This window comes from Seriola lalandi, unplaced genomic scaffold, assembly GCF_002814215.2.
Source record: "Seriola lalandi dorsalis isolate HSWRI2012SDOR001 ecotype SW California unplaced genomic scaffold, Sedor1 jcf7180002054656, whole genome shotgun sequence".
NCBI lineage: Eukaryota > Metazoa > Chordata > Actinopteri > Carangiformes > Carangidae > Seriola > Seriola lalandi.
Window position 1 is genome coordinate 111,942 of NW_019525209.1, and position 17,988 is coordinate 129,929.

The 17,988-nt window shown below is 41.9% G+C and overlaps 1 protein-coding gene across 3 annotated transcripts in view; it reads right to left on the bottom strand.

Moving 5' to 3' along the window:
• Positions 1–77: 77 nt before the first annotated feature.
• The window catches only part of myom2a (myomesin 2a), a 25,934-nt gene continuing 8,023 nt past the window's right edge, over positions 78–17,988 (bottom strand). For 2 of the 3 annotated variants that reach the window (XM_023420701.1, XM_023420702.2), the window contains 26 exons: positions 16,902–17,066; positions 16,039–16,200; positions 15,676–15,817; positions 14,682–14,893; positions 10,854–11,028; positions 10,257–10,378; positions 9,471–9,658; positions 9,197–9,323; positions 8,641–8,819; positions 8,352–8,466; positions 7,976–8,135; positions 7,453–7,559; positions 7,310–7,354; positions 7,028–7,164; positions 6,278–6,422; positions 6,035–6,094; positions 5,696–5,763; positions 5,445–5,558; positions 4,891–4,978; positions 4,758–4,796; positions 4,122–4,227; positions 3,342–3,505; positions 3,177–3,213; positions 3,061–3,083; positions 2,714–2,769; positions 78–1,624 (listed from right to left, as the gene is read on the bottom strand). In XM_023420701.1, the coding sequence (XP_023276469.1) occupies positions 1,064–1,624; positions 2,714–2,769; positions 3,061–3,083; positions 3,177–3,213; positions 3,342–3,505; positions 4,122–4,227; positions 4,758–4,796; positions 4,891–4,978; positions 5,445–5,558; positions 5,696–5,763; positions 6,035–6,094; positions 6,278–6,422; positions 7,028–7,164; positions 7,310–7,354; positions 7,453–7,559; positions 7,976–8,135; positions 8,352–8,466; positions 8,641–8,819; positions 9,197–9,323; positions 9,471–9,658; positions 10,257–10,378; positions 10,854–11,028; positions 14,682–14,893; positions 15,676–15,817; positions 16,039–16,200; positions 16,902–17,066 (3,497 nt within the window). In that variant the 3' untranslated portion in view covers positions 78–1,063. Of the gene's footprint in view, positions 1,625–2,713; positions 2,770–3,060; positions 3,084–3,176; positions 3,214–3,341; positions 3,506–4,121; positions 4,228–4,757; positions 4,797–4,890; positions 4,979–5,444; positions 5,559–5,695; positions 5,764–6,034; positions 6,095–6,277; positions 6,423–7,027; positions 7,165–7,309; positions 7,355–7,452; positions 7,560–7,975; positions 8,136–8,351; positions 8,467–8,640; positions 8,820–9,196; positions 9,324–9,470; positions 9,659–10,256; positions 10,379–10,853; positions 11,029–11,796; positions 11,815–12,362; positions 12,547–13,198; positions 13,327–14,553; positions 14,608–14,681; positions 14,894–15,675; positions 15,818–16,038; positions 16,201–16,901; positions 17,067–17,988 lie in introns of all 3 variants that reach the window. The other variant, XM_087177807.1, reaches the window with a different exon arrangement.

Consider the following 17,988-nt stretch of genomic DNA (forward strand, 5'->3'; position numbering starts at 1 on the left):
CTGCTGTAGGACTCACACACCTGTTGTCAGGAGGGAGGGAGAGGCAGAGAGAAGATTACTCACACAGACGACAGAGGGAGGTTGATAAGTAAAGTTTATTGCCATCACAAAGCATTTGGGGGGGAGACACAACATGTCATAGACAGACACCTCCAACAGATGAAAGCTACCTGGGATTAAAGTAGCTTAAAGGACTCTGGTTCATAACAACTCTGGTTTTATTTTTGTACTTTTGGACATTTTTTTTTTATTTTTATTTTTTTTACCAACAATGAAAACATTGTACTCTCTGCAGAGATCTAGAAATATGGTGACATCACTTCAATAAAGTCAGTCAGGGCAATAAACATGATCAGACAGGTTGTAGACAACACAACAGGTACGGCCAGATTATCTAAACCACTTTATATGGAGGTCAAACTCAAAGTGTGCACACCTGAAATGTCCCTCGTTTAACAGGAAAACTTTGGAGCACCAACCTCAAGTCTTTCCCTCTTTCTCTTCAAAATAAGTTTGTGCAACCTGCTCGTCAAAAAAAATCCCTGATGAGTACGAGTTTGTTTCTACGGTCAAAACTACATGAGTAAGACCCAAGTTGTAATAAACCAGAATTACCATTTAACATCCACAAACAAAAAGAAGAATACGGGGCATTCCACTAACGCTGCGTAGTGGAAGGTGCAGCTTTTAAAACACTGAACGTTAACATCAACCTTTTCTGAGGTTATTGCTTTTTATTTTTTTACCCCACCTGTGACCAGTTGAATGACATGAAGTAACTGAGAAGGACGTCTATGTCAAGCAGCCACTGTAAAAGTCCCTCTTTTGTGGGTTTTTTCCTGTGTCTACTGTGCAACTAGTTCTCGAAAAAGTAACCTGTGCCGGACTAGTTAGCGGCCTGTTCTTTCGGAGTCGTAGTCCGGAGTGTGCAGCGGTGCAAGAGAGTGGGACTGTAACAGTGACTACATCTAAGTAAGTACTTCTTCACACGGTTTCACGCTCATGCTAAAAATCAGTGTTGCTAACAGCAAGTGTTTCCTCCTCTGGCGTCAACCACCGCCGCTTACTTCCTGGGCGGGGTCGGAGACTTCATGAATCTGGGCGGGGTTGGAGACTTGACGCTGCGAGGTGGAGTCGGGGATTTGGGGGTCGGGGATTTGGGGGTCGGGGTTGGAGACTTGGGGATCGGGGTTGGAGACTTGGGGATCGGGGTGGATGCAGGAGTCGGGCTCTTCAGGGATGGCGCTGGGGTGTGGGACTTGGAAGGTGTGGGGGTCGGGGTCTTGGAGTGGGGAGCTGGGGACTTGGGCGGCATAGGCGTGGTTGCAGGTGTAGCGGCGGGTGTGGCCATTCTGGGATGTCCCAGTTTGGGCTCGGGGATCTGCTCGCCGTGCTTGTAGACGCTGACGGTGATCTCGACGAACTCGCCGCCGTACTTGTTCCGCACGTTGATGCTGTACTTGCCAGAGTCTTCGGGAGTGACTTTGGTGATGACGAGGCTGGCGAACTTGCCGCCGTCAAACATGATCCTGGTGTGCTCGGTGGAGGTGACCTCCTGCTCGTTCTTGAACCAGGTGACCTCAGGGGTCGGCTCGCCCCACACGGTGCAGGTCAGGCTCAGGGACTGGGGAGGGTCGAGAATCAACTCAAGTCAACATTTATCTAAAGAGCGATTTTTTAACAATGTGGGTTTGTTTAAGTTCTGAACCAAACACAATGTAAAGATGAGTTAAACTAAATCATTAAAAAACCCTCTTTTCCTTAGAGCACTGGTTCCCAACCTGAGGGTTGTGACCCCCAAAAGGGACAAAGATAAATCTGAAGAAGGAAACATTATATTTCTTGTATCTTTTCAGACTTAAAAATAAATAAATAAATAAAACAATCCACAGAGGTTTAATCACCATCCATTCAACAGCTAGTTCTGGCCAAGTAACCTGATTGGACGAGATTCATTCCATAGAGTATAACAGCACTGGGACTTTTAACTACACGTATCACTCCGCTTAACCGTTAATTAAGCGTTACATTAACGGCCGTTGTCTTTCTTAGATTAGTAACAAACTTTGCATAGATGAAAATATTTCCAGAAATAACATTTGAATTAAATGATAATTAAAGCCTGGATACTTCAGCGCGCACACACCTGAGGTAACTGGATCCGGCACTGTGCAGGAAAATGTTTACGTGTTGCTTAGCAACAGTCCAGCTGCCGGAAATATTTGTGTTTGCATCGCCAATTAAATGATAAAATAAACAAACAGATCATAATCCATTTTTGCTTATTTAATTAATATATCACATGCTGTATAAAAGCAACATCACACGAGAGGGAGTGATGTCATAACTCGCCGGCCTCGTACCTCGTACCATCACCACTCCCTCTCATGTGATACGGCTCAAATGACTTCTGAAGTTATAACCTGTAACCGCAGTCGCCCTGAGACACGGGGTCACAGTGGTTCTTAGCTTTGTTTGGAGGTTTAGATCCACTGCCCTGGAGGCATCCAGACTACAAGATATCCGGTTTGGGTAAGTAGTAAATAAGAGCCAGAGACGGCTCAAGGCTCGTTGTGTAGGAATGCTGCCAGGGCAGAGCAACTCGTAGGACAAGTGTGACCCTGGCCGATGTACTGATGCAAACAAAACAGAATCATCATTTTCATCACAGTGACATGTTGATCGATTTAATTACAGTGTGAGACATCCTCACCTTCTCTTCCATGATGGTGACCACGTCAGGCAGACCACCGACCACTCTGCCGCGGTCTGAGGAGAGACAACACCATGTGTGTCACATCTGCACCGACTACATCACTCTACTGTAGTGAAGAATATCAGCCTGTTTGCATTGTGAGGTGAAGTAAGACTCCACCTGTCCCAGTGTAAACAAGGTGGAGGAGTTCAGAGGGAGCAGGAATGTAAAGCTCTGACTCTACTTTGCCTTGAAAGCAAATACCTCTAACAAACGTAACTTTTTAAATTTAGGTCAAAAGTCTCTGAGGAGTGATCTCTCACTAACTAACAGAGTCGGTGTAATAAATAATGACATATACTCACTCTTCTCGGCAAATGCAGCTGCCCTAAAAGATAAAAGAAATACGGCATGATTAATATAATTTGGACAAAAATGAAAGACACATGTTCACAAACTGCTGCACCTTCAAGTAACTCACTTAAGTCTCAGGTACTCGTCATAGGCATCGGTGTACGCTGCAAAATGAAAAATAATCTCATGACAACTGACTTCAGTCACCAAACTTATATAGTAACTCGAAGGCTATAAGATTAAAAAGTAAAATACAAATAAATAAAAACGCCACAATCAATTTTTTTTTTACCTTGTCCAGACAGGTCAAAGGTCCTGGTGTGAGTCTTCACGCCGTCTGAGATCTCGATGGTGTAGTGACCCTTCTCCTTATCGGACGGATCACAGATCTGCATCCAGGCCATCTCTGCCGTGCCTCCGATCCTCATCTTCTCAGAGGAGGCGATCTTAGACTCCCTGCAGGTTTACGTCACAGTTTTTTTAAATTCATACCGATTCTAGATGAATATGACTGTAGAAAAGTGTTTTTACCGCACGTCACTTAGAGAGTTTAACGTTTCCTCCACACGCCGACAAACAATAAATCAATTCAGATATTTAGATTTGGACAGGAGGCAGAAAACACCACAACTGTGAGACACATTAAAGTCTTTGATTTAGTCTTGATTGACTGTTTGAACTGTACACAAAGTCATATAATATTGTATAATCTAGTATTGTTGTGCATGTGTGTGTGTAGGTGACTACAGTTACAATTGGCCTTAAGCAGCAGCCAACGCGTTTCACATGATGTGTTCTGTAACATCTCAAACATTTCTGTTATTTCATTAGATCAGAGCAGTTTTTAAAGCCCCTGAAACCCTGTTTTCGAATCTTAAACATTTCTCTACAGCAGTAAATACCAATGACTAAATAAACAACAAGTAAAGTTCACGCTCAGAATCAGTTTGACCCTCAAAAACTCTGATTCATCACGACCTTGTGGGTGTGGTTTTATCGTATTTGATAAAAGTATAAAAGTATATATCTGAACCCTACAAAGTGGAGTCGTATAAATCATTTAAACTTGTACTTGTGTTTCCAGACGGTCTTCATCTCCTCCGTGTAGTAGTTCATGTAGCACTGCAGCCTGATGCCCTCTGGAGTACACTGCAGCACCAGGTCAGAGGCAGAAGCACCTGAAACACAAACAAACAAACAAACAAACAAACATGAACACGCAGTCACAGACAACCAGGAAGGCAATATGTGTGTCCCGATTCTGTGTTCTTTACCTACTTAGAAAATATACACTATATTTAGTTTTATATTCCACATAGTTTCCAGTTTTGTTTGTGTCAAAATGTTTTTAACTTGGAGTATTTTTGTACATAAGTTGTTGATGCTGGGGAATTACTTTTCCCTTTCTAAGATTTATTTCTAATATAAAATTTGAAGTGTTTTGTTTTTTTTCCATGCACTTCTACTCTGGAGGAAGTTAGGTCACGTCAGGTTTATTTACGTTGCCCAATATCACCTCAAGGGGCTTTCTTCTTTTTCTTGGGAGTGAGAGTGTCAGACCTTGAGGCTAAACTTTACAGTAGATGTCAGGAACTCACTTGCATGGTTTGCACCAGTGCATTATGGGCCATTAACAAGCCAGTCAGGCACAATCAACACTGAATGACACCGAGTGTGAGATGTGAGATGTTTAAAGGATCAAACTCACCGGCGATCTTGGCGATGGCATTGATGATGTCGTCAAACACTGCAGATCAAAGACAGAGGAGGACATGTTAAATACTGAATAATGGATTTTTAACAAGAACAAAGAGCCAATTCTGAACGATATAGAAACTGACCATGGCCTGAAATGTCAATCGTAGATGTGTCCTTTCCTCTGTCGTCGGCGAGCACGGCCTTGAAAACACCCTGATCATGCCTGGAGAACTGAGAGAACAAACAAGGAACACGTCACACGTCATATAATAAAAGAATTATATGATTAAAACAAACATTTAAGAAAATTAATGAGATAATAATTGCGTAACTTAAATGAATGAATACATCTATTCTCAAAACAAATCACAGAGAAAATCCACGTCAGAGTCGTTTCTGCTTCCTCCAGGTTAAAAACAGCAGGTGATTCATTATTCATGCATTTTTTAATCTATTTTATTTTATAAGCTGTGGATTGATTTTACTTTAATAATGACTGATATACTGTTAACCTCAAACGTGTGTCATGTGTTGACTTGTAGTTTTAACATGTAGGTTAAAACAATAAAGAAACAAGCTCGTGTATCTGTATGTGAGTAAATAAACATGACGCGGTTCTGCTGATGTGTTATTATGGAGTACGTAAATCAGCGGGTTTCCGCCACCGCGTGGAGGATGTCGGTGCTGCAGCAGTTACCAGAGGGAGGGGAAGAGCGCAGGCTCCCGACATGACGTTGGGGGAAGTTTCTGGAACAATCTCATCGTCCTCTTTGTACCAGTGGAAAGTCGTCTCCTTCTTCACGTTGGCCACCTGACACAAAAACAGGAAACGGGCGGTTTAAAAAAAAGGAAAGACACGCCTTCAAACAACTAATAAAACCCCTCATCGCTAAATCTACTTTAAAATGATTAAAAAAAAAAAAAGGGACTGGAATATTTCTTTGGTACCTTGCAGGTGAGCATGACGGTGCAATCCTCAGTGACAGTGAAATACAGATACTCAGAGAAATGTGGACCTGGAACGACAAAGTGGAATCACACACATCTGAATATTATCTGTCCTTAAGAACATGAAGAGCAACAACGAAGGCAATAAAAACCAGAGCACAGATTTTTCTAATATCCTACCAACACAAACAGATAAACAAAAGGCTTTGGGAGGTAAAAAAAAAAACAAAACATTCATGCACTTCTGTCCTGGTAATTAATCTTTACTACTTGATGACATCCAGTCCTGGTGACGTGTGGTGCTCTCTGAGAGGTTAGTGTCGGTGTTTGTGTTGGTACCTTGCTTCCTGATGTGCTCTTTCCTCTGAAACTCGGCCTCCTTCAGAGCTGCCTTGAACACTGAAAAACAACAACACCAGAGTCGCTCTCAGTAAATATCAGATGCGATTTAATTGTTAGAGGTTTCAAAGATTGAAAAATCAACTGTTGATATATTTGCCGTAAGCCAATATCCCACTGGCAGGTAGCAGCTAATTAATCAGCAATCTAATGACAGTAATGTGAGGGTGAAGGAGGCCTCACCATCTCCCACCAGGACCAGGGAGCTCTGGGCTTTGGCCTTGCCGTCGTGGATCTGGACGGTGTACGTGCCCTCGTTGTTTCTGGTGAAGTGATCCACAGTCATCTGGATGATTCCCGTGGCCACGTCGTGGCTGATCTTGTGACCCTGAGAGGACAACAAGGAAAAGATTTATATTTACAACTAACCACGTATTCATCGTATTCCTGTTCGAATCCGGTCGTTTGCATGTTTATAAATAGTCTGATAGAAGTATGTAATATTAAACACATGTCAGAAATCAGCTTTATTCAGGTATATTCATGAAAACATTGATGAGGAACAAAACATCAATAAGTCAGATTTAGTTGCTGTCTAGAGTTAGTCATTATATTAAAGTTTGGTGTCAGGTTTCAGTCCTGCTTTTAAAATCTCTAATTTTATTTTACTATCCACGGTAAAAAAAAAAGCCAGTGAGCCAGTCATGAGATAATCTCGAGGCTTTTAATTTGAAGGGTTCAAAGGCATTAGAGACGTGTGTGTTTGTTTGGTTTCGCTGACAACAAGCGAACACATGATCTCACAGAGTTCATCAGACAACTCAAACAAAGCTGGGAAATAAACCTGAGGGAGCGGAGAGCTGGAAACGCACCACATGTCAGAGCCTCCGAAGGCCATTATAAAGATCAACATCAAACAGGAAACACACATAACTCTAATATAGTTCAAATAAGTTGCATTTTTGAACTCTGTCGTGATGAATGAAGCGTTACCTCTCCGCTGGTGACCTCCTTGTCGTTAACGATGAACCTGTAGGACACTGCGGGCGACAGTTTGACCGCCTGCAGCCAGAAACGCACATGACCCTTCTCCAGAATCTCGTAGTTCAGGCCGTGTTTCAGAGGAATAACTGCACACAGAGAAAAGGCACAAAAACAAAAGAGAAATGAGGAAATACTACTTCCTAAAAAGACTTTTCTTTCTAAACAATCACCTTTGTTTTGTTTGTCATTTTTAAATTTCTCTGTGCTCTGCTGCTGATGCACAACACTCACCTGGATGTCTGATGGCATAGCTGAGCTCCAGCATGGTGTTCAGGGCTGCAGGAAAGATTCAGGAAAACATGAGAACAAACAAACAAACAAACAAACAAACAACAACGCCTGAGCAGAAGGACTAAAATCTAAAATTGACCCACCGTCCTCGGTCAGTGTGTGGCTGCCAGAGACTCCATCTGTGTCGGTGACGACCACAGAGTATCTGCCCAAATCGTCCTTATCGGGGTTGGTGAAAGTCAACCTGGAGCTGTGAAACAAACACAACAGCTGTTAAATATCCATTAAAGTCGACACAATCATAAAACAGAAAACATAAATTCAACAAATTCAAGTTAATAAGCATTTAAAGAGGAAAGAGGAAATATAAATTACTTTATCATTTCTACCAAATTACAAACAAATTATTAGGAAATCATCAGGAACGATAAAATAAAACATGACACATTTCTGTTCATCGCTCCAGTAAATTAAGAAGCTTGGATTTGGATGGATAACAAGAATTTTTATGATCATGAAAATGCTGTACACCTCGTACTTCTGCAGGTGAAACTGCTGTTTTTATTTTATTCTTTTAAAGAGAGTAATTCCCGCTGTGACTAAAGAAGGAGGCTGAGCTCTCCGCCTGAAGCGTGGGATGCGCCGAGGGGGGACCGGCGAGCTTACGTTCTGCCGTGCGCCGTGGCGGCGACCCGTGGGCAGTCGCCGATGGGTTTGTAGTTCTTGGACCACACGAACTTGGAGGTCTCGCAGATCTCGCAGGCCTCGAGAGACAGGTAGATGTCTCCGGTTTCCTCATCCACACCAGCCACGATCTCTTTGGTGCCTGTGAACATGAAACAGAAAACAGAAAAACCTTTTAAATCAAGATAATACTATACATTTGACAGTATATGTATATTTATAGAAGTTATATAAGATGATAAGATAGGATGACGTCCATGAAGCCGGTGTTCCTGACTCACAACACCACCTTTTGTGAACATGAAGGGTGTGGTGCCGAGTAAATCCAGCACAGCTCAGTGGTTAAATTGTTGTTTACCTGGAAGAGCTTTGGCACAGACGGGCTCAGACAACTGGGAGGCTTTTCCGACGCCGTTTGCGTTGACAGCACGAACTCTGAACACGTACGACTGGCCCTCCTCCAGACCGCTCACCTGCAGGAAACCATGGAAACATCATCACATGTACGGGGAGGTGAAGGTGTAGGATCATTGGTCATAAATTATGCTGCATTGTAGCTTAACTGGAAGTTCTAAGGTTTAAATTAATCGATTCAACGCTGTCAGATCTTTATGATACTTGATCCTGCTCATGTCAAGTCTCCTCACCTGCAGGTAGCGGTGGTGCACGGCTTCATGATTCAGAGTAACGAACTCTGTCGAGCCCTTTTTGGCCATGTCCACAAAGTATCCAGTGACGGCGCTCGCTCCAGTGTAGACCGGAGCCTTCCACAGGAAGACCAGGGAGTGACTCCTCACCTCACTGAAGCTCAGGTCGTAGGCTGGGCCTTGAAGTGGAACACATGAATAAACATCATGAGCAGATGTTTGTATGCGGGTGACTTTCTCGCTTTAAAACCAGGTGAAGTTACGTGAACATAAACTTCCAGAAACCAAAGTTATTCAAAGCCTCACTGCATAAACTAAAAGAAAAACAACATGCTTTTTAGTCTAAATAACAAAGTTTCTGATGAGCAACAGAATCTCAATCAAATGTGTTTCAGCAACCAGCAGTAACTTTAACAACATCAACAGACACACCTGATGTTTGACTCTAACACACAAATAGAAGCATGTAACTCACAGCATAGCAACAGAAAATGTAATATAATACTAATATACAACTTTAACGACAGCTGAACAGAGGTGTCGACTCGTCTCTTACCTGGCTCCTCCATGGTCCAAGCTACGCATTTCATGGGGGTGCTGGGAGCTGATGGAAGCCCGACACCGGCCATGTTCCCGGCCTGGACCCTGAACTCGTAGAAGGTTCCCTCCGTCAGATTGTCGACCTGAGGACACAGAGAAAGCGATCAGATTCAATGATCGTGCAGCTGACACTCTGCATTGGATGCTTCTTTTGTTTTGAGATGATGAGAACGTCGGGCAACATAACAAGACAGTTTCAGTTCTGTTTGTGTCTGATCGACGCCACTTACGGTGCAGATCCTCTCGGTGATGGACGACTGGTTGACCTCCTTCCAGATGTGAGTGTCGGCGTCACGCTTGTCGATGTAGTAGGCGTTGACCTTGGAGCCGCCGCAGTGTTTGGGACTCTTCCAGGCCACGGTCATGGAGGAGCCGTCGCAGCTCAGCATGGTGATGCCGAAGGGAGCGCTGGGAGTCGCTGAATCACAGAGTGTCATGTTTAACACTCGGGAGCTTTAGACACTCGAGACATTTTCCATTATATTTCAGTTTAATTAGGAAATAAGTCTGTTTTTGATTATGGAAGGTTACTGTGAAATATGTGGATTTATATGATCCACCATCGTGTCAAAAAAATCCATCAGAACATCTGCAGCACCTGTGCTCGATAGATTTCGCTTCAACCTTGTGCGAGTGTTTTGTGAAATGCGATCGTGACACTGTGTCACTACAGTGTACAGTGAGAATGAAAATATGCAATTCTGTGAATAAAACACGCAAAGTGGAGGTGGAGGAGAAGGAGGAGGAGGTGGAGGAGGAGGAGGAGGTGTAGTAAGACAGGAGGGGGGGAAAGTAACACAGCGATATAATACATACCGTACTCCACCCCCTTCCCTGGATAGACCAGTGGAATTAGAGCAGCAAATAAAAGAAAAATTAATCTTTTATATCAGCTTTTTATTTTTAAATCGTTTATTTCCCATCTTGAAAATCTGTTTTGATTTAAATTATTATCACACTTTTCAACCCACTGACTTCACAAACAAGAGCTCAGTGTAAACGTGCAGCTGTCTTACCGAGGGCCGGCTCCACGGAGATGGGAGTCGACTCCTGTGACTCGTCACTGAGGCCGAAGACGTTGACGGCTTGGACGCGGAACACGTAGGTCTCTCCTGGGATCAGGCCGTGGACCACGAACCTGCGACACACGTTCAGTTTTCACAACGTAAAAAACTTTCATGTGTGTTTATTCTTCTGCCTGCATGTAAATATCTTTGTTTCGCTGAAGTAAATTTGTTCAGAAAAGCAAGAGAAACTTTTCAAACAATCTCCAAAACAGTTCAGAGAGCTCATTTAAAGGTTTCTTAAGAGTCGTTGGTGCAGTGTTGACATTAGCTTGAGCTTTATTTGTGTAAATTCTGTGCCTTTTGCTCAAACTGCTGAGCTGCAAAAAAATCTAAAATCTTTGTCAATCTAGATATAGTTCACAATAATTACATATTAATATAATATTACAGTCTTAGAATAAAGCTCAGCCTGAGATATCCATATCATTTACATGATAAAAAAAATGGGTAAAAACTTTGAGTTAAACGTCTTGAGATGCATCATCATATTTACACGGAGGCTCCAAAACATCTGACAGCAGGACTCCTCAGCTCTGGACTCCTTACCTGGTGTGTTTGAAGGGTTTGTGGTTACAGGGGAACCACTCCTTGGATCCGACGGCACGGCCGTCGATGTAATATCCCATGAGGTGGTTCAGATGTTTGGGAGGCTCCCACTGCACGAACACGGATGACTTGGTGTTCCTGGTGGCAACAACCTGACCAGGAGCAGAGGGGACGCCTGTTCACCGAGGGAAAAGGAGCAGATTATTAATTATTTAACTATCAACATCTGAAGTGCAGAGATCCAGAAACATCTTAATGCTGAACGTATTTTTGGTATTTTGGTACATTAAGCCTATTCAGGAGTGACAAACTCTGTTTTCTAATTTACAGTTAACGGTCAGAGATCATCAAATGACATTTTATTTAACACAAAATATAGCAAAATACAAGAATGTAATGTCCCAGGTGACTTGGACAGTAAAGGTTCTGTGTCAGTCTTTATTTGGGTAAAACTGAATGATTCTTAGCGTTTGGTTTAAAGAGCAAAAACGACCAAAGGAGCTCACAACAATTTATGAAAATGACTTTTTCAAATGCTTGACTCTCTGCACGCTCTGATTCTCATCCATACGCTTCCTCACAGAACCTGAATAATGATAATAATAATAATAATAATAAGGAGTAAATACAACTTACTCCAGGTCTCATTGTGTGTCCTCCACATACCCGACTGTAGCTCACAACATGACTGACACGTGTAAAACATGCAAATATTCAAAAGTGCATCCTCATGGTGTTTTCAGTGAACTCTGAGCTGACGTTGTGCGTTACGTGATCAAACACAGTGATTTCGGGTCTGTGTGAAACTGATTTCGACACGTGTCCACACAACAACAACAACAACAACAACAACAACAACACAGTGAAGTCTCACGGGATGTGATTTGAGGAAAAACACACACTAATCTGTGATATTACAGCAGCGTGAATCAAATGTACGTACCGACCGGCAGCTCAATACCTGCAAAATACAGCAACTCCCTTTGAGCAAAAGGTCAATTTCAGCATTTCATGTTTATGTTAGCGTACCTACAATTTTGACATGTTACATGGTACATTCCCCCAAATTTCAACATTTCTTCCCTGTTTGTTGTAGATTTTGTTTTTCCTTAAATATGGACTTTTTTTTTTTTTCATGGTTGAAATGGTTAAACAACTATTGAGCAACTACTTAGTCAAACAAAATGTTTAATCCTAACGTCCTAAAGTGATGGAAAGCCGAGTGAAGTCCAGTTCTTTCGCCTTATTTTGAAATAAAATCTTCATTAGACGCTTCGGATAAGTCCTTTTGAGTTCAACCCATTTCTTCTTTTTCATTTATATTAAACCAAGAACCGACTTTAAGTTGGGACTATGCAGTTGGGGTTTAAGGAGCAACGTTCACTCAGGACCCTTTAAGATCTTTATTCATACAACTCATTGGCAATCTTAAAATAAATAGAAATAATAATGCAAAATAGAAAATTATGCATCTTTGTGTTTTAATATTTGTGTGTACAGGACCCTTACCATCCTGATCAACCTTTTGGATGGGCTCAGAGGGCGCGGAGGCCTCGCTGGAGCCGTACATGTTGACCGAATACACTCGGAACTGGTACTTTTGCCCGTCTTGCAAATCAAAAACCGGGTAACGTGGGGAGTGCAGTTTGACTGCTGTGTTGATCCGCTGCCACGCTCCAGTGCCTGCTAAGCACTGTGGGAGAGTCGGGGTGGGGGGGGAGAGAGAGAAGGTACAGCCATCTGCGACAAACCTCATCAATGTAGCGTGAACACAAATAGGAAACGATGTGTTTCTGCACAGTCGGGGCTCAGTTTAGTTTTAATTTGATCAGAAATAGATGTAAGTTATCACTGATGTTTTTTCAATCTGAAACATCAAAGTGTCAAATCTGGCCTTGATATAAACTGGCAACTATTATTGTTTGTACATAAGATTTCAAAACAAATGAACATTTTGGCAAGAATTCCTTAAATCTTGCTGTGAAATGGAAAATGTCAAGAATATGTAATAATGTAAATGAGCCCCAACAATGCAAGCACAGTAACATGTGGTGAGTTTTCAGTACGTGCTTGTATTGTTACAAGCATAAAAAAAAAACACATTTAACCTCTTAAACTGTGCTGGTAGCTGCTTCTTCACAAACTCCTGGTGGAGAAAGTTTCCATTACAACTAAATATTTCTGGCTGAATTTTGATGCACAATCATCGGGGAAGATCCAGCGTTTAAGAGGTTAATGTCTTTTTTCTTTTTATAAAATTGTTTAAATCTTTCAACTACAGTAACTGAGTTGAACAGAGAGCTACATTGACGGAAATGGATGGCCAAAGGTGGAGCGACACACACCTTCTCGATGACGTACCACAGCGGAGCTCGTCCGCGGGGGCTGGGCGGCTTCCAGCTCAGCACGACGTACGATTTGAAAATCTCAGAGGCATGCACGTCGGTGGGCTCCCCCGGGATCGTTACGTAGCCTAGATTGGGAGTGAACGGTGGTTGAGGCATGAAGTACATACAGCAGCAGCTACTGCAGAAGTCCCACATTGTGCTGTTTTTTTATTTGTATTTTAATCACAATTTATTAATAAATAGTGTTTGTTTAAACAAAAAAGGGTCTAAAAAAAAAAAAATACATCCCTGATTGATCGACAGAAGCATTTTGTCCAGATTCCTCCTACTAGTCTCTGACAGACATTGTATTTTCTGATACAGAAATCTTTCTAAAAGAGCTCAACAATTAACTTTTTGTAATTACTATTTCCACTGCCACAGATATAAGATAAAAAGTCTTATCATTGTCAAAAATGGCTGCACAATTTTAGCAGCTAGGGCGGTAGATACTGATTTAAGTTTAGTCCAGTTTCATGTTTCGGCTTTTTAAAAAGAAGCACTGAAAAACATCAATCCATCAGTTCTGAATAAATACAGAGTTTTGAATTTCTATCTATGAGTCACCTTTAAAAGTAAAATTTAGCAGTAAAATGTGGGACTTCTACAACGGCCTCAACTGTAAAATCATACAAACGCGTTTAAGCGTCAACATTATTTTTTAGTTTGATTTTTGTTGGGGTTAAAGTGGAAGAAGCCACACTCGACACACTATGGAGGCAGGAAAAAAACGCTTTGAGTGGTTTAATTGACAAACTGTGTAAAAACCCGTTACAGTCTGTTAAAGCGTGAATGGAGGAGCTGCAGTTAGATCGGAGACGGCGAGGATGGGAAGGAAACGGGGGAAAAAATGGTTCGTAGCGTTAAATTCAAGACGTTAGAGCAAATGGCAGATTAGTTTGGAGTTTACGCTGCAGATGTTAGGTCTGTTTTTAGAGTTTGTGTTTATCTGTAGTTCATTTTGTTTTTGTCAAGTTTTCAGGAAGAACTGGCGTCAGTGTGCAGAAGAGTCTAAAGTAGGAACAGTAAAGACATAATAAAGGAAGTCTACATTGATGTCAGACCTGTGTGGAAGAGAATTACAATGTGAACAAAGAAAGAAATAAAAAATCTTTCATATTTTATGTTCTTATTTGGCTGTGAAGATGTTGATGAGTAATTTCTTTTTCACATTAAACTACATTTTTATTTCCTGTTCAGTTGGTAAAGAGGGATTGTTGTTAGTATTTGGTCTTTAAAGGATTATGAGGAAGTGGTTTAAAGGATTAAAATCATACGTCTGATCCCAGGTCAGTCTTTGTGTACTACTGTACCTTCCAGATCATCATCCTTGATCACTATGTCGTATTTTCCTTCGATTTTAATCACTGTTGCAGGAAATGACAACAACAGATCCATTAGAAAACTCTTGCTTTCCCAGCGCCGTCTATTTTGTATTTACCTTCGTCGGTACCTTGCAGCCTCTCGTGCTCAGCGGCGTCCATTGCGGTCACTTTGTCCGACTTGCGGGACGGCCTGCTGATGCCGGCGCTGTTCACGGCTCTGACCCGGAAGTGGTAGGAGTGGCCCATGCTCAGGCCGTGAACCGGGTATTTACAAACCTTCACTGGGGCGTCGTTGCACTGGACCCAGGTGTCGCTGCCAGCCTCACACCTGCACATCCGAACGGGAGATGGTATCATCAGCAGGTAAATCTCATTTTCATGTCCCCAGATTTAAAAAATCAGAACAGACCAGAATCACTATTTTCTTCAAGCACATAGTAACTACTGCATGATTCTGACTCTGTATTATTATTATTGATTTGCAAACGATATTAAAAACTGCTCCACACAATGCAACAGGTTAAAAAAAACCAACAATAATAAAAGTAAACGGAAACATTCAGACATTAAACCTTAATGTTTTTCAATTAAAGCTGCAGTGACTTTTCTTTTTCGGCCACTCGATTAAAAGAAACTTCACAACAAAACTGACGTGAAAATCACCAAATAAAGCTGTGAATAGGGTGCAACTAACTTATTAATTCACCTGTCAATCACTTCTTATAATAAAATCTAATAATCCGTCTATGAAATGTCAAAGAGCTTCATAAATGAAATCTTCAGATGTATTTTGTCCAATCAACAGTTAAAAACGATATTATTTGATAATATTTGACCATTGAAAACTTACTTAAAATTTCACTGGCCGACATTTTGCTTGATATAATGATTTAAATGATTAATTGCTCTGTCGATCAACTAATCTCTAAACTCTGTAGAGCTAAAGTATTGATCAGTGCAGTTTTAAATCCACACTGTGACATCAGATCGTACTTTTAGTCATTTCCCCGGCGGCGGTGTCCACAGTGTAATTTGACTGTATTCATGTGAATGTGCCAACTCCAGCCTATAAAAAGAAAGGCTGAGGAGGTTTTCAGGGTGCAGACTGACCGATCCACAAAGTATCCGGTGAGTGGCGCCTCGTTGACGGTGTTGGGGGGTTTCCAGGCAACCAGGACGTAGTCCGAGTTGATGTCATACGCCTTTACGCTCATTGGTGCACCGGGGGCCCCGGCTGCAGAGGCAGCGGCATCTAGGAACCGAGAAAACAAGGTTGTGAGGTGTCACTGTATGAGTGGAACTGTAATGAACTTACATGAGATGCTTAGAAAGCTCAGCCATGGTGATCGTTGCTCTCACAGATCTATTTTTATCCTGAACAAACTGAGGTTCCCGTTTTGTGCTTCCAAAAATCCACAGTCAAGGAACGCAGCAAGTTGAAAACACCACATGGTGCAGAGAGGTGTGACCTACCTGAGACAAACAGGTAGGCGCTGTGCTCGGCGGTGCCATCCTTTGTGAAGATGCGGAGGGTGTAGAGGCCCTCGTCGTCCTTGGCCAGGTGGGGCAGCGTCAGACGGGCCGCGCTCCCACTCACCTTCATCTCCACCAGCTTACTTGGTTTCAGCAGTTTATCTGTGGGGGGGAACGGTGAGGTGTGAGCACACGACCAGCTGTTTATCTCTGAGGCAGCGCCGGGGAAATTAAATAAATCAGGATTCCTGCACCAGTTTAAACATCAAAATCATTTCTTTTCTAAGACTCTTTTAAAAAAGACCTCAATATATGAAAATTAATGCTACTCAGAAGTTTATTTTTGTTCTGTAAACACAGTTTTAAAATACATGCAAAGTGGAAAATTCACACATGATCAACAAAAATAGAAACCCAGCAATAAAAGATGCTAAACGTTTTCTACATCCTACGGCAGAATTTCATATTAATTTCTAGATAATCAGATGGAAAATACTTTTTAACCCTTCACTAAAAATGATCGAATTATCTACCTGCGGACCTGCAGACCGTAGTTTTATGTCAAACCATTAGGTTAGCGCCACCTAGTGTGTCGGCATGACCACATCTTAAATAATTTTTATTTATTATTCACTTTGTTTTTTTCTATCAGTCTTAAACAAACTGCATCTGCAAATTTAACACCTACAACAAATTTACAGTAAATAAAAGACATTTAAAGACTTTATATTCCTTTATTTTAATTTGAAACCCTGGTGTATAAATAGTAACATTACTACACACACACACACATACACACACACCTGTTCCACAGATGAATGAATGAATGAATGAAAGAGTGAGTGAATAATTGAACGCCTTACCGTCTCTGTACCACTGGGCGATGGGTGGGACGTTGGGGAGGTCGGGGACGACCACCATGGTACACACCAGACTGATGGAGCCGCCCTCCACGCCGAAGGAGACATGGAAATGGTCGAGCAGGGTGACCTCCAGCTTACTGGGATGGATCTCGGTCAGGTGGGGCACTGGACAGCAGGAAAAAAAACAAGAACAACAAATAACTGTAAATCTTTTTAAAAGTGAACTTTATCCTTTATTTTAAATGATTAATGATTGACAATGATGTCGTTTTAAAACCTGGGCTCACGATTTTTAAACACTAATTAAAGGATCTCTGCCGTTACAAGTGATAACATTACGACATTTTCCTTATTTATCATTATTCCACTCCCTGAATACTGATGCATTATACAGATGTTTATTTAGACCAGCAGGTTCTGAACTATTCAGCGTGAGCTCATGTTCCTGTTGCTTGTTTTACTCCGTCTGGGTCTCAAACAAGGACAACAGCTCCTCACAATAGTTTCCACTGCTTATCAGGCCCCTCACATGCACTGCTACTTGCAGCCAAATGCTCCCATGTGATGCTGGTTTGTGTCTGGGCCAGATTCCAACCAAAAATAGATGTGTATAAGAGACAGGAAGAAGAGCTGTGGTTGTTGACTGGGAAGTTTATGGTCATTCTCCTTGTACCAGGTGTAATTAGCTGCTGGGTTAGCATCACTGCTACAGGTCAGAGTCACTGAACTGCCCTCCACTATCTCACCAGAGGGACTCACTGACACAGAGAGAAGCTTTGGAGCATCTGGAGGAGATGATTTGACATGAGTTGATTGTGACATGAGCTTTTATAGCATTTTAGTGTTTTAATAGACTATAGATATATATAGATATGAGGAGAAGTTAAATATTAGACATAAACTGTGTAGTGGAAGGTTTAAGTTTAACATTGTATTAGTGACACTGTGGAGTAAACTCACACACTGGAGGGGAGCGGTGATCCTCACGTCCTTTAAGAGCACAGGAATAGCTGATGTCATCATTAACAGAGACTCTAAGGGAAAATGTTTCCTCCTTCATTTTCAGTCCGTTCTTGTACCAGACATA